Raw genomic sequence first — 16,913 nt, forward strand, 5'->3', positions numbered from 1 at the left:
TCAAACTTGTGATCATATAAAGCTCCACAGATTTTTGTATTCAGCACAGAGTTGTCTACTTTGGTCTCCACTTGTAACATCCTAAGTCACCTGAAAAGCTTTATAGTTTTTTTTTTTCTTTCTGATCAAAGGCAGGGCTTCCAGTGAATGATTGCCTCAAAACAGGCTGGGCTCATCATTACATATTAAAACTTTAAATCCTGCTCCTCTGATTTATGTCAGATGACCTGAAAATCATGTTTACCCCAGTCCTTCTCTTCTGCGTAGCTATTGATGAAATCTGGGTGAACTTTAGCCATCCCAAATACCTCTAGCTTGTTACTTATGTACCTTTGCATTGTACTCTTGCACATTACTAAGTTTTCCATTTATGATAGAAAATACCTCAGATAATCAACTTATGAAGGAAAGATTTATTTTGGATCCCAGTTTTGCAAGTTTCAGCCCATGGTCAGGAGCCCATTGCTTTGGGGCCTGTGGTGGCACATTACTGCAGAAGCATGTGGCAGAGCAAAGCTAGGATGCAAAAGAGAAAAGGAAGGCCCTGGGTCCCAATATCTGCTTCAGGGACACCTTTCAAGACACATCCTCAGTGACCTATTTCATCCCACTAGGCCCACACCCTACAAGTCCCTCTACCAGGCAACAGCACCCTCAGCTGGGGACCACACCTTCAACTCGTGGCCTTTGGGGATATTTCAGATCCAACCCACAAGGGGCCCTGCATTTTAAATTTGCTCTGAGCCCACGCAACACATAGCTTGTGGTGCAGCAGGAAACAAAGTCTCTTCCCCAGGGTTCTTTTGCGGGTCAGGAAAAACAATGTGGACCTACATAACACACAGCACAGTGTTCGCTCTAGAGCAAGTTACAAGACCTGGGATTAGATTATGTAAGCGTTGACAGATAGTAAGGATATGGATTTCAGGGGTTGGAAGCGTAAAGACATCTAACTTGTTTCAGAAATCCGTGCTTCGGCTGCGGTGCCGAAAGCCCAGAAAGAGGGAGGGGCGGGAGCGGTGGGCGGACACGCGGGTCAGCACGTGGGTGGTGCAGGTGTGAGCCGGCGCCCGCCCGGGAGGGAGGCGTCCCAGGCCGGTCGCAGCTTTCCTTGGGCGAATTGGGTGTCGGAGTGCACGCAGCCAATAGGCATTCGCAACCTTGGACTCAGACCGCTTCTCCTACCTCCCGGGGCAGAGCATCGGAGCCCGGGAAACTGCCTTGGCCAGAAACAGGAAGGCTCAAAAGAAAGGCCTCCCTGTCGTCCACGACGGCTTTCCTTACTGAAAGCGTAACTCTGCCGCTCTTTCCCTCCGCCGTGCGCCTGAGCACCAGCAGTCCACACGCGCCAACCCCGCCTTCGGCTGGCCGCGCCTTCCGGGAGCAGCTTCCGGTTCCCCGAGCTGGTCCTCCAGGACACCGAGAGCGCCGGCCAGAGCGCCGGCGCCCCCTTCCCCATTGCGGCGTCGTCTGACGACGTGCCGGAACCAACATCGCGCCTGCGCCTGCGCCTGCGCCCTCCGCGGCGACGGTGGCTCTGTGCGTACGTCATCGCGGGCGCGACGCCCCGAGGGACAGTCAGGGGTCTGGCGGTCCAGAGGTGCGGCTGTAAGACCGCCCGGGAAGATGCCAGTGGCGGTGATGGCGGAAGGCGCTTTCAGTTTCAAAAAGTTGCTGGATCAGTGCGAGAACCAGGAGCTCGAGGTCGTCGTCTGCGCCGCGCGGGGAGGACTGGGGCGGCGCGGGTTTCCAGGGTAACGGGGCCGGGCCTGGGGCTCGGGCGCGCGCCCGCCGGGAGGGACGCACTGGCAGCTTCTGGTGGTCTGTGCTTGGTTTTGCGCCCGGAGCCGCCGCGCGTCTCTTCTCCGGAGCCCAGGGACGCGCTTCCCGTGGTGGAGACCGCACGTCTCGCGGGCCGTGTCGGGGCGGGCGGGCGGGCAGCCGCCGCAGGACGAGGCCACCGTTTCTCGTGGCCCCAAGCCCTCTTAGTCCCGCGTCGTCGTTACCAAGTGAACCTGCCATTTCCTCTAGTGGGACGCATGACAGCGCTGTCGTGCCTTGGTGACAAGTTTCCACATTTCTTAGAAAGGCACCCGGCGGGCGCTCACGACGTGGGTGTAAGTCACTTACTAAAGGAGAGCGACCACGAGCAGCGGCGCTTCGTGGCTCTTCTGTCAAGAAACTAAGTTGAACCCGGAGAGCGACGCCTCGTAACCCGGCGGCGGCGTTGGTCGGCCCCTGGGCCCCTTAAACTCCCAGCGTGTTCCATATAAGGACAGTCACACTGCTTAGGAGCCTTTAGACAGTATTTGTTTCTCATAAGAGTATTTAAATAAAAATTTGAGAACTGGGAAAAGGACTAGCTTAAATATTCTTGTGTGTATAAAATAGCAGAGCCAAAAGAAGATAAATACCAGCTGATGACAAATCTAAACTTAGTAGTGTGGGTTTTGGTGCTTAGTATTTCTGTAATCTGTGTCTACATTTGTGATAGTACCGTAAGATGGGCTTCATTTTTAAATTAGTGTTAACGAACCTTTTATCTTTATGAAAGCATAAGAGTAAATGAGGTTTTTCTCCTATTTTTGACTTTAAAGGCTCCTGGAGGAATTGCTACACCCCCAGTGTATGGTCAGCTTTTAGCTTTATATTTGCTTCACAATGACATGTAAGTTCCTTTTACCTGAAACTAACAGTAGCTGCTTCTTCATGGTTACATGGGAATTAGTTTTGCCTTTAAGTAGACCATGTAACTCAGGAACAATGGGCTGTATCTCATATTATAATACCTATTATACCTATTTCCTTTTCAATCAAAGCATAATGAATTATGTTTAGATGGTTGTGTTAAGATAGATTAGTTTTACAAATGCCTTTCAAAAAGCATTTTAATTTATTATGAGAAACTACAGTGTAGTGAATTCCTTTCTTCCATTGAACTTTTTTTTAAATCTTATGATCTCTCTGTTCTTAACTTCACATATAATCAATAAATCAAAAGAAGCTGAAAGGGAAGATTGAGAAAGCCAAAAATTCATTATCAACATGTATGAGATTTCCTAGAATTTTTTTTTAAATTTCTATTCACATTTCTTAGGAAAATAAGCATAGCTGTGCTAAAGAATAATAGTCTCCTTTCTGACCCATCCTGATAAAGTTTTGCTTGAAATTCTTCCAAACTCTTTGATATCTTTTTAAAAAACTAAACTGAGGTTTTCATTACACATACATAAATTATTTGCTTCTTTTTTTATAATACCATTATTTTGTATTTGTTTCAACCCCTTAAAAATTCTTGCATTGAAATTTTAGAGACTTTGTTTCCACTGCCAAGAGAGGTCTTAATGAGAAGAGCATTGTGTATCTTATTGTCAGGAAGTGCCAAAGCTGTTGAAATATATAAATTGTTTATTTTTATTTGAGTAAATTATATGGGCAGTTCTGTGTATGTCTGTAATTTTAGTGTGCTTTGTTTTAGGATCTGTATCATTAATTTTAAAAATTCAGCAAAAGTGACAAAACATTTTGATGAAAATGTTTCATGTCTTTTTATCTAGAAAACCACTCCTATTTCTCCATGACAAATTCATATAAAACTAAATTTTACTCTGTATTGTGTGTAGTATTTTAAAGTGTACTTCTTTTTGTTTGCGTTGGAGCCCAGTGATTTTAAGTACTTATTGAGCTGATGTTTAATTCGTTTTTATTTATTCATTCATTAATTCATTTTGTTCTATGTGTAACTTAGGAATAATGCAAGATATCTTTGGAAAAGGATACCACCTGCTATAAAATCTGTAAGTATTCTTTTCAAAATAATTTAATTTCTTTAATATAGTAGTGGCATTCACTTAAGTGGCAGTCTCTTAAAACTTCTTGTTTTCGTTTCCATGTCACAGAAATAGTTAAACCAACTTTGAAGTTAAAAATAGATCTTTAGATTCCTCTGAGAAATTTAAATTTCCATGGACTGGTACAGAAATCAGTGTTCCCCTCCTACTGGTTAAACTTCCTGAGGTGGGGCTTGTGAGTGTGCTTCACCAGTTAACAGCTGAGCCACTTTGCATATATGATGGCAGAGGCTGAGGCGGTGGTGATTTCCAGCTGCTGTGTGCAGTTTTCTATAATGGTACTCACACATTTTTTTAAACTGTTATTGTTTATAAAAATATTCAAAAAGTGACTATTCACAGCATTAAGATTAACTTCAAGTGATAACTCTCTTTTCCTCTCTTTTCCTTTGTAGTAGATTGGAACATTCCTGAGCTTTTTTAGCTAATAAATAAGAACTATAAATTAAACACATAGTTTCTATAATATTAGTGGAAACTTTGATGTTAGGTTACAGTGAATGGCTCTTTGATTGACAGTCTGTTAATAGCCAGTTCACTATTACTCTTTGTCCTAAATTTATATGTATTTGCATAAGTATAAAATATTTATATGAGAAAAATTAATGGAACGTCTTTAAAAATAACAATGCTTAAGATAATTCGTCCACAGGTTTAATTCTGAAATATTTTTTAACTACTTTCTCTTGCTTTAATTTGCTGTTGTATTAAAAATTGTGTATTAAATGTACAAATATTTTCCACAGTTTATAAAAACCTTGGCAGTAGAAAAAATAATTGCATCTCTTAAAAGAAATGTTGAATTATGTCTTAGTATAACAACTCAAAGAGTTTTATGTCACTTCTGGTATTTTAAGGTACAGTTATAAGTACATTGCAGAATGAATACCTTCAAAGGCAATAATATGTATTGCAGGCAAATTCTGAACTTGGGGGAATTTGGTCAGTAGGACAGAGAATCTGGCAGCGGGATTTCCCTGGTATCTACATGACCATCAGCGCCCACCAGTGGTCTGAGACAGTACAGCCAATCATGGATGCACTTAGAGGTAACATTTCTTTCAGAACCTATGTTGGACTAAGTGCATCTCCCTAGGTGCTGCAGGGTGGAAGTAAATCAGTGTGTTTTAAAAGTAGATATTTTCTCATAGGCAAGTGAGCTGGTTTTTAAAATTCAGTGTTAATATTTGTTCTACTCTTCTTCGTTGTATGTTGCTTGAGACTATATCAGCAGCTAAGGGCTTTATTGTCTTTTTATTCTAGATAAAATTGCTTTTGTTAGTAACAGGGTTTTTACTATTAAATCTGGTATTACTGTCACTCATGGTATGGATGGGTAAATCTGGGCTTCAGATTTTGTTAGCCTCAGACTTTGATAACTGTTGTCTCCAATTTCTGGATTTTTAAGTAATGAGTTGAATGCCTAGATGCTCAAATGTGTTTTTAATTTCTTTGAAAGGTTGTAAGCCTGGCTTCACATAGCACAATCCCATGACAAAAATCACGTCTCAGCCTCTCTCCATTCAGCCACCATTAGCGTTTGCTTCTGGTCTTCTTGGCTCACTGTTTGATAAGTGTATACAATAATTGCTTTACATTGTTGTCTTCTTTTCGGATGGTAAAGATTGTTTTTGAGATGTATATAATTACCTTGAGATGGTAAAACAGAACAATGTAAATTATAAAACTGGACACATCTACGTTAAATATGAATGAAAATGAGCAGAATTTCAGGGCAGGCAGCTGGGTGAGGAGGGAGCAGAGTGGAATCAAATTGTACAAGTACAGTGGGCTCATTTTGAAAACTGCCTTCTGAAGAATTCAGATGTGCCTCAAGGAATTATTGTAGTAATGGACTTTCTTAGCTAGGGGCTCATTCTGGTAATGGCAGTAGCGAGGACCCAGGATGAGGCTTGAGACTCCCAACTTAGTCAGCAAGTGTTCTGTGGTGTGCCTTTGGTCTCTGGTTTCATTTCTTCCGAGCACCTTTTCTCACCGTGGAGTCTCTGTTAGAGTTAAGAATTGAAGCAGCTCGCAGACCCTTAAAGAACTGTATAGCACTACTTGTGGGGCTTGGTCTCTGGAGCCTAGCTTCCTGGTGTTTACTTCTGGTTTGGTCACTTGTTGAAGATGACCTCGCAGTGCTTCATTTTTGTCATTTGTGGAGCAGAATTAGAAATAGTATTTTCTTCAGGTTGTTAGGATGAATTAATATGTTTAAACACCTGTGTTCTAAAGCATTCATCTGTTCACCTACAATATGCATGAACATACTCTTGAGACTTTTACAACTCCCCAGATTCATAAATAGTAGCATGTTTCCCCCATAAATTGCAGCCTGTTGAGAGTAGGTGTCATAGCAGATTTGAGTTACTGCTGAGTTTAATAGTTTGCTTTTCAATGCATTACACATTTGTTCTCTAGTTAAGAACAATGACTAAATTAATTAATTTTCTGTTGTTACAACAAAGTGCCTGGGGTTAGGTACTTTATAAAGAAAATAAGTTTATTTAACTCACAGATTTGGAGGTCGTAAGTGCAGGATTGGACAGTCGTGTCTGTGTGACCTCTGGTGAGAGTTTTGTGGTGGATGGCATCTCAGTGGCAAAAACACCAGTAGAAGAGATCACATGGTCAGGCAGGAAGCCAGAGAGGTTCAGGGGCCAGGCTTGCTCTTTTGGAAAAAATCTGTTCTCGTGTAGCTGGGGTCCACAAGAGCTATAAATCTCCTCCAAAGGCAGTGCCCCAGTGGTTTAACTACCTTCCATTAGGCCACGCCTCTTAAGGGTTTAGGTGACATCATTACATGGAATACAAAGTTTCCAACCCATAACCTTTGGGCAACAGGCTGAAACAGTATCCAAACCACAAGTCACTTTCTTAGATTTCTTTCAGTTCTGTTCTAAATTAGTCATAGTCCTGTGAGGAAGGTTGAAGAAGGCTTAACAGAGACTCATGAAAACCTTGCATTCACCAGCAAGAGCTACTGAAGCTCCCGGGGACTGAGGCCTGGAGGCACAGGGCAGGGAACTGGTAACTGTGGAAAGGGGGCTGCCTAGCAGAAACTGTGGATTCAGATCAGTTGGAGAAAGGCAGGGAGGGAGCAGAGGAAGTTCCCTGAACTTTGCCTCTGGCCTGTGAGGCCTGATGGAGCCCCCACTCCCCAAGCCAGGGAGCTCCTATACTCTAGTCATTGGCAGCCATCTTCCCTGCACACAGCAGGGTAGAGAGGGAGAGTGGGTTAGAGGGTGGCACCCTGACCAGCTCATCTGCCCTCTGTCTCTAGCACTGGCAGAGGCAGTCCTTGTGGGGTGATGGGCACCCCAGTATTGGTTGAACACTGAATGGGCATTCCTGTGAGGGACCTCTGCTTCCACTAAGAACATGTCCCGTGTTTGGTCACCACAGTGTTGGGTGCTGGCTCAGTTCCGTCCACTAGCATGTGTCATTGGTATGCATACCTTCATGATGTGACAAACTGCACAGCTCCTGAGGGTCACAGATTGACTGGTCAGAATGTGTTGTGTCAATCATTTATGCCAAGTGGAAAGCAGCCGAATGCCGCATCCTTGGCTGGTGCTGGGAATGCTGAGCCTTTGTTTTGCTTCCCTCAGCAACCTGCTTCTGTCCCCCAGTGTGTTCAGTTTCCCAGTTATACCTCTTGCTGCTTCTCGCCTCCCCTTCAGTTGTCCTCTTCACACTCTATTTCTGTTCTGCTCCCCACCCAAAAGCCTGATCAGAATATTTGAAGGAGACAATATTTATAAAACACCGTAGGCTTGCCAGGCCAATGTAGCTGTGTGGCATACACTTGTATTTTCCTAAGGAGGCAAATATGTGTCCCTTGTCGGTTGCTGCCTCAGTTCTTTCAACTGAATGTCTGTAGCCTTCAATAGAAAAAGTCCCAGTATCTCTAAATTGTTTTAAAAGTCTGTTTAGTTAGGTTGTCTGTGGGTTGGTAGAAAGAAAGAAGGAGCCAAGTGGAGGACAGTGGCAGTGAAGGAAGAGCTGAGTGTCAGTGATTTCCAAGGATTATGAGAAAGCAAGGCCTTAACTTGGGGACCTGGGGTCATGCACCATTAGGTCCTGGTGACACGGCCCACAAGCTTGTGCTCATCACATGCCTCACTGGAGGTACTGGGCACGTTGGGGATATAAAGACAAAATCGACAGCATTTTTTTGTCCGGAATTTTGGAATATAATTGAGAAGCTGGAGGTGGGCAGAACAATGTGTACCTTAGATGGTTAAAAACATGCTTATTAAATTAGAAACATAAACAGTAATGCTATGAATTTAGAGAGGGACGGAGATTGTCCAGAATTGCAGCGCTGTAGGAGGAGTTTATAAACACATCTCAGAATGAGTTGCAGAGAGGAGGTTGTTGCAGGCCATGGAGCAGCATCACCCAAAAGCCCAGGGGTCGGAAGGAGTAAGACTGAGAGCTACGGGACTAGTTTGGAGCAAAGAATGTCTGAGGAGTTGCTATCATCGTGTTGACAGTGGCCTAGGAATGGAGAGAGGACTTCAGTATGTTATGGGTTTGTTTCATATGTGCACTTACCTATCGAGTATGGAAAGTAAAATCCAAAATGTTTCTAAGTATGTCCGCAGCCAGATGGAGGAGCCCTCGTGTCACCAAAAGTATTGGACAGGAGGAAGGTAGGCCAACTGGATGGGACAGCTCTCTCATTTGTGTGTTTAATGTGGACATGTAAGCCCGAGAAACATCCCCAAGACCCTCTGAAGAGTCGATGTGGCTGGTGTCTAGACCCCCTTCTCATTAGATGCAGTCATTCAGTGTTGGAATTTAGAATTTTGAACCTAAATAAAGTTAAGAATTTGATGCAGACTTAGAAGTTAGGACTCATGCTCCATTACAAGGTTTATTTCACAACTCAGGTGTGATCATGTTAGGGACCCTGCTGAGGTTTTCTTATTGTTCACTCCAGTGTTTATAAGGAAATACAAGAAGAATAAGAGAAATTTAAGATGTATACTTGATGTACATAAATGTGTTTAAGTTAAATTTTTACTAGAGTTTGAGTCTTGTGTATATTAACTGTTTTCCATCTTTATAACTCTCATTGCTGTCAGATCTAAAAGGAAATGTTAGAAATGTTTGTTTTTTTCAGCATTATTTGAACCCTTACATGTGCTTGGCAGGCACATGCATATGCTAAGCACAGACATCTTTGGGTTGATCTGGTGTTGCTCATGAGGACTGGGCAAGGGCAGCGGTGCATGGTAACCGCTGTTAAAATGCCTGCTCTGTTGGTTCCCTCACCACCCTCCCCACTTCCACAATAGATGCCACAAGGAGACGCGCCTTTGCCCTGGTCTCTCAAGCATACACCTCGATAATCGCTGATGATTTTGCAGCTTTTGTTGGACTTCCTGTAGAAGAGGCTGTGAAAGGTACTTGAGTTTACTTTTTACTGAAAAGGAAAATAGAAGAGAGGTGTAAATTACAGGTTCACAGTGCCTTCTCTGGACCGTGAGAACAGGGTGTGTTTGGGAATTGAGGTTGTGCTGGCTTTTTAGGAAGGTGATATGAAACATGTATTGCACACCACCCCCAGCGGGGCTTTGGACAACAAGCACAAATATGCTCATTGCTCACACTTAGAAATCTGTGTTTCATTCATACTTGGTAAAGTCAGTCTCATCCTACAGCCCTGTTTAGCCCATGTTTTCCCCACATTTCCCACCTGGGCCCTGAGTGCCTATTGCCCGCTCTGCCCACTCCTGGAATATTGCATGCACTTTGTTGCATTGTTATATAATGATTTACATTTCTGCTCTCCAACTAAAATAGACGCTCCATCAAGTACCACATCTTTTCTTTTGCTTAAACTTCCAGGGCCTATTACAGTTCTAGACACATAAAGGACAAGGTGTTTGAAGTTCCTTTTTTTCTCAGTACTGGGAACTTAGGGCTTTATGCATTCTTAGTACGTACTCTACCACTGAGCTACATCTCAGCCTAAAGGTCTTATATTAAATCATGTGGTTACTTTCATACAAACTTGAATCTATGTCTTTTCTCTTAAAATTGATCTGTGATTTATCTAATGTGTATTATATTCCAGAGCCCATACTCTTAGCTGACAGCCTGGGCATGAATCCTGGTCCCCAATATGATTATAAAAGACATCATAAATTTTGCTATGTGTCATTAATAATATAACACTCTATACAGAACTAACCATCTGTTAGTGATTCAAGCAGCCTGGTAGAGTAGCATGAGATGCTTTGCTATGTTTCCGAAATAAGTTAACATGCAAGTGACAGGTTGATTGAAACATGTCAGATCTCCTGTACAAGTATATAGTGGATGGGTGTGGGTCTGATGAATGTTTGGGTTACATCTTAACCTGTGTGTGAAATGTGTATTTCCAGGTATACTAGAACAAGGATGGCAAGCCGACTCTACCACCAGAATGGTTCTGCCCAGAAAGCCAGGTAGGCTGAGCTCTGTACCTATTCCTTCAGCACTGAACTCCAAGACCACTTCAGGGTTTCAGGCCTTGAGTTTGGGTAATTTGATATAAAATGCTAACATGATGGAAATAACTCACATTCTAAATATAGATAGGAGTGTTGGCACTTAAGGTAGAAAGGATCTTAAAGGTCATCTAGTCTTTAATTTTTAAAAAGGTTTTCTTGTATACATGAGTTGTATGTAGGCATCTCGTGGTCATGCGCCGTGGTTTGTGTTGACAGTTAATATCCCGTCCTTTTATCTGTGGAGCCATTTCTAACTGCTCACCCTCAGTATCTGAACTTTCAGCCTATTAAGTTCCTCTCTCCTCCTTGTACTTGAGCCATACAGATACTTCTCCTATGGCTTCGCTTTCACAGGACTATTGTTGTCGCCTGCCTTTTAAGGCCTGAAATCCCGCAAGCCTTCCCCGTCACCTTGGTCTGAGTCCACAGCCCCTCCATGTTGCTCTGCAGTGAGCCACACTTGTTCCTGCTGCTGGCTTCTCTCCCTCCTGCCACCACAAGTGTTCTTATCTGCCAGCTCTTAAGAGCCAGGCTTAATGTCCACCTTCACAAACCCTTTGACATCAACCCCAGTTTCCTTCACCTGCTCTGAACACCTGCTGTTTACATACTGCTGACCATGGGCAGGTGGTACACCATGTCAGTGTGCCAAGCTATGGGAGGGTGCAGAACGGCAAGCTATGTCCCAGCCACTCTGAAGGCGAGGGAAGACTAATGAAATAGAGTCTTTCATCATCCCTGACTGAGACTCAGTGGCTGTAAATGCGCATTTTATGAAAAATGGTATATTCTATGAAAGGTCTTGACAATGACTTCTGTAAATTGGGCTATAATTTTTTTTTTTAAATTTAGTTGCAGGGGCCCTGGATGTTTCCTTTAACAGGTTTATTCCTTTATCAGGTATGTGTTTTCATATGCTCTTTTTAAAATGTTTCATTGTGCTTAGCATCTTTTTTGTAATATGTATGCATTTTTCTTAGTTCTTAAGAAGCAGGTTCAATTCTATAAATTTGTCGTGATACACCTGATAGAAGGGTGAGACTGGGCTCACCTGGTACAGTGGCGCCCTGTAGGTAGTGCGCCTCCTTACCCCGCCTGGGCCCCGCAGCTCCTCACTGTTGATCCTGAAGCATTCTAAATGCTGAACGCAGCTCCTCCACGGTGGGCTCCTGTGTCATTTTGTTCACTGACAGTGTAATATTTTCCTGGAATAGAACCTAGCACCTGAGAGGCCCTCAGTAATTATTCCTGGATTAAATGTCCCTGGGTAGAGGCTTTCCATGAAATGCTGTGATCTCCTAAGAGATGCTGGACATTAAACCCGCTTTGAGCCTTGGCCTAGAGAGTGTCAGTAATGGCTATAGCTGCAGTGCTGCTGTGCCTCTAGGCCAGCTGGGGAGACCATGTCTTGGAAGTGTGCAGGCCCCTCGGAGGCACAATTTTGTCTAAAAGCAGGTAGCTCCAAGAGAGTTACTTTTGGGTTAAAATTAAAGACATGAATGGGGTGGGTGGCAGAACCAAAGCGTTGTCACACTGGTATCTAACTTGAAATGTGTTTCTGTCTTCAACATGCAGAGCCTGCCCCAGTTCCACCAATCCCCAATGAGCAGCAATTGGCCAGACTGACCGATTATGTGGCTTTCCTTGAAAATTGATGTACCATTCTGAATTCAGCATCTACTTCAGAATCCTGTACACTGACAAATACAGAAATGTAAAATTTTTATTTTCAATTTACTGGATGGATTATACGCACCTCAGCATTCCTTACTGAGTATGTGATAAAATACATATATAATATAAAAATATTATATATATTTTGTCCTTAAACATTATGCTAAATAGATGTTAAAGCAATTCTCATTTTGAAATATTTAACAATCTGGTTGGAGCCCATCAGTATTAAGCGGTTAGTTTATAGTTCCTGGAGATCCGCGACGCGAGCTCCCTGCCTGGTATAGAGCACGGCTGTCACTGCCATCCCCGCCTGGTGCACACCTCTGTCTGCACAGCTGGTGGAGAGGCACAGTTATAGCAGGACGGTGCCCGGGGCAGAACCTGAATTGCTGGGATTGTGATTCACCCTCCTTGGAGAAAATGTTCCCTTTTCTCCCACCTCTGGAGAATCACTAATAGGTACAGAAATATAGCTAAGGAGCAAGTAGACCATTTTCTGAATAAACCAGTTTGTTAGTGTTAGTTTTTCCCAATAGTGGGAGTGCATTCATTGCTGGCAGTGGAGGGCTTGCCGGGCACATGCCATGTTCGCACGTGTTCAGTTCAGAGGGGAAGGTTGAGTGCACAGTGCCTTGTGTGGCAGAGAAGCGTTACGGTGAGTGAGGCGCTCTGTGCAACTCTCCTGCGTCCAGTTGGTTGCTGACATTTACCCTGAGGTTCAAGTTCTGCCTTTTGAAGAATTGCTGAACACGTCTTCATTCTTTATGTGACAGCCCTCCACATATTTGAGTTTGTTTATTGTATCTTTAGGTTAAAATACCCCTTAGTTCATTTATTCTGCATTTGTTCAATAAATATTTAATTGAATTCTTCAACTGTTCCATCTGAGCTAGTTTCTAGAGTTTTCACTGTCTTGGTCTTTCTGTGGATACTTTCTAGTTTGTCATTGCCTCTCAAAATAAGAATGTCTTAATTAAATAGAAAAGACCTCTATATTGAATCTGTGTGGTAATAATTACATAATTCATGTTTTCATTCATTTTATTGGGTATTTCAGTTTTTCTTAACATGTGGAAATATCTTTTATTTGAAATTATATTTAATCTGGATAGGAACATCATGTTGTTAAAATGTGTTTTACAACTGAGGAAATGGAAATATGAGAAGTCTTCCAGATGTTAAGAACACATCATGTCCATGAGCTTTTTTTTTCATGGCAGATTGGAACCAACCAAAAGTTCATTTATGGGGTTGGTTGAGTAAGCAGTGCTGTAGAGCATGGACCGTAGCTCTAAAAGGCGTAGAGGTACTCTCTGAGCTAACGTGGAGTGACCTCTATCTGAAAACAGAATACAAGGAGCTTATGTGATTCTGAGGGTGATGAAGGGAAAGTGGTGTAGTTGTGCACACGTATGCATGCTTGAATTTCAAGAAGCAGCAGTGGGAAGATGAACCAAAAAGAAGTAAAGATGGTTCTCCAAAGAGGAAGAAAAGGACAATGAACCACTACATAGAGAAGAAATATAATAGTTTCAAGTGACACAGTGTTCTGATTATTCGTTGTCAGTGGATACACTAAGGACAAAAGAAGTCAGACTAGTGAATGTGGTTTTGCCATTCATTTTACAAAATAATCTTAACATCTTCATAATTAAAAGGATATTATAGAATAAAAGTAATTATTTAACATTGCTAGAGACCAGTAATCTTACATTTAACTTGGAAACCTCATGATAAGATTTGTTTTTCTTTATGCAGTAAATATTTCTTACCTTTGTCTAGCTGGAAAGGCCTAGATAATCACCACAGTGAAGCCCAGTGCCACTGGTAAAGTTGTGCCAGAATTCCATTTTCAACTAAAAGGAACAAGGAGTTATCTGCAAAGTAGCTAATGCTACAGTGTGACATTGAGAACAAGATGTCCCAGAATCAGGGAACCTTCAGAGACCCAGGGTTCTGTCAAAAGGTTGTTGCAGCCGGTTTGAAAGGACTCCCACTGGCCAAAAATGAAATAATTTGAGCATAAAAACTATGTGTTTATATTTTTAACCCTAAGTTTATTAGTTACATGAAAATAACCTCATCACTATACAAAAAAGGCAGGATATGTGAGTTATTCCATTTCCTTCTTATTTTATGTATCATTTTTCAGAATAACAAATTGATAACCCATCAGTCTCCAAAGCAACAAAATGAACCTGAAGGGTGATCAGATAGCTGATGATGGAAGATTCGCTAGACGAATTCCACCTAATAAATGGTGATAAAATTAGAAAAGCAGTACTTTGTAGCCCATCTTAGAAAAACTTACCGGCAGCTGCCGAGACCACAGGTGAAAAAATGAAACAGCGTAAACTGAATGCAACACGCCACCAGCCCCTGTGCCCTGGTTGGGTTTGAGGCAACTTGCTGCTTGCTGTCCGTTGAGTGTCTGCCTTTTTGCTGTGGTACTGCTACCAGGATGCCCACACCAGCCTGGGTGAGAGGACTTAGAGGCTGGGAGCATGACTCTCCCTTCTCTTGGGGACAGACAATTCTGAGTTTCTTCTGTACTTGGGTCCTGAAAAATAACCCCAGCAAGATTGGGCTGTGGTCACTGGCAACCAGCTCCACTTTGTGACCTTGGGTTGCTCTTCCTCCTTCCTTTCCTCACCCTTGCCAGGTCCTCTTGTTCCTTGGACTCCAGAGAAGTAATCAACATGTGATCCTTGTTTTAGGTTCTGCTTTTGCATGGCAGATCCAAGTAAAAGGTAGTTCCTATTTACCTTTCATGCTGAAAATATCTGGGTCCACTCATTTTTGATGTCACAGTGTGAGAAGCCTGGGATGTGGCCAGCACATGGCATGGATCATCAGGTGTTCTTGTCCTGCGTGTGTGTGAATCCAGCTAGCGCTTTGGATCCAACGCTGATGTGCCTGACATCTGCACGCATGGAATACGTTGAATACCTTGCAAAAAGGCAGTCAGCCAATTCTGAATGTGGGGCATTTGGACAAATTAATGGATTCCCATCAAAAATAAATGTCATTTTGAAAAGTCAGGAAGGTGGAGATGGTAAGTCCATGAAGTTTTTGGTCCTGGGCCGAAGTACTTTGAGGCCTCTGCCGTTGTGCCTAGAACCACAGAAGGTGGATCTGTGCCGTAATCTCATTAGAGGCGTCAGACCCTACGGCAGTGAGGAATGTGGGAGCTGAGGCTGAGCGAGGAGGGTGTCTGCAGCACCCCTTTGGGGGCATTTGCCTGTTATGAGAACAGCAAAATGCAGCCTGTACCTGCCCGGAATTGCACTACTGGGGAGCCTAGCTGCCTCTGGAATTTGGATACCTTCCTGGGCCTGGGGGATAAAAATGGAACCTTGGAGCCCTAAACTGATGTTCATCCTTTGAGACACATATGAGTTTTAAGCTACTTGGGGTTTGAGGCCAGAAAGTTGAATCAAAAACTTGAGAAACAGTCCAGTTTTCTTGTCATTTTGCTATGGTAGGACGCCTTCAGAACAAGGCCAGAGGTCAGGGTACCCACAAACATGGCCAGAGGTAGAAGCTAAATAAAATTCACTGGAAAGCAGGTGAATAAAAATATCCCCATGAAGCACAAGAATAAAGCCATGGAACTTAACTGGAAAGAGCGTTGGAGACACGGTACACAGTGCAGATCTGCCCTGTGTTTAACCAGAGTCCAGGGAGAAAGAAAAATGCTTGGAAGTACTGGCCCAGAATTTTCTAAAACCAGTGGGGGTGGGGATCAAACCGTGAATTCAGAAACCTCAGAAAACCCCACAGGACAAACACAAAATCACACTTAGCAAAACTACTGAAAGCCAAAGGCAAAGAGATTAAAAGCCCCGGGCAGGTCTTTGTTATCAAGGAAGTAGCAGAAAGCCAGATAGTGAAATGGCATTTTTAGTGTTGGAAGGGGAAAAAAAAAAAATCCCAGCTTATTTATTTCAAGAATCTTAAAATTTAAAAGGGATAAAGGGATACCAGAAAGCTGGTTGGCTTTGCTAATCAGACTTAAAAGACTAGATAGAATTTTAGAGGTAGGAAAGGATTTTTTAAGAAAAAAGTTACACTAGTTTATTAGTGCTATTGAAACAACACAAACCTGATGACAACCCATCATCTCCCAGCAGCCCATACATAGGACAACTATACAAAACTGAACAATGATTGACAATGTATTGCTCAATTTAAGTTTATTCAGGTGTCACATTTGGGATGCCATTGATTTCAGTTTTTCTAGGTGTCCTATGTATGGGATACCAGGATGTAAAGAGTTAAAACAATTTGGATGTAGTAGCTTATAGTTTCTTAGTCAGAAATCAAAAATGGGTCTTGCTGGGCTAATGTCAGGGTGTCCACAGGGCTCTTCTTTCTGGAGCCTCTGGGGATAAGCTGTTGCCTTGCCTAGTCCAAGTTTTAGAGGCCACTCCTATTCCTGGTCCCAGGCTCCTTGCTCCAACTTGAAGCCAGCAACAACATTCTGAGCTCCTTTCACTGTCGTCTCTGGTTCCCACATTTAAGGACCTCTGTGATTATGTCCAGACCATCTGTATTTCCAGGAGTCACCTGTTGTCAGGTGGGCCCTGGGCAACCTAATTCCATCTGCAGTCTTGATTTCCCTTTCCCAAGGTAGCCTAACATTCCCAGAACAAAACCAGAAAGGCTGTCTAATAAGAGCCTTGGAAGACCTACAGCAAACATCACACGTAATGGTGAGAAGTGAAAGCATCTCACTGGACACCAAGACCAAGAAAAGGATTCCTGCTGTCACCATCAGTGTCCCCTGTCCTGGAGATGCGGGTCAATGAATCAAGGCAAGAAAACAAGGAGGAGGGGATGCTGGTCAAAGAGGTTAACACATTTGCATCTGGAA

General features: G+C 43.0%; 1 protein-coding gene across 1 annotated transcript; it reads left to right on the top strand.

Annotated features, from left to right (window-relative positions):
• Positions 1 to 1,470: 1,470 nt before the first annotated feature.
• On the top strand, positions 1,471 to 12,923 carry COPS8 (COP9 signalosome subunit 8). The gene is made up of 8 exons (XM_081261878.1): positions 1,471 to 1,704; positions 2,598 to 2,668; positions 3,749 to 3,797; positions 4,768 to 4,900; positions 9,161 to 9,268; positions 10,253 to 10,315; positions 11,213 to 11,260; positions 11,936 to 12,923. Exons 1-8 carry the CDS (start codon positions 1,627 to 1,629, stop codon positions 12,013 to 12,015), a joined length of 630 nt encoding a protein of 209 aa, XP_081118004.1. The 5' UTR covers positions 1,471 to 1,626; the 3' UTR covers positions 12,016 to 12,923.
• The last annotated feature ends 3,990 nt before the right edge of the window (positions 12,924 to 16,913 follow it).

The sequence above is a fragment of the Spermophilus citellus genome, assembly GCF_964194105.1.
Source record: "Spermophilus citellus genome assembly, chromosome: 11".
Taxonomy (NCBI): Eukaryota; Metazoa; Chordata; class Mammalia; order Rodentia; family Sciuridae; genus Spermophilus; species Spermophilus citellus.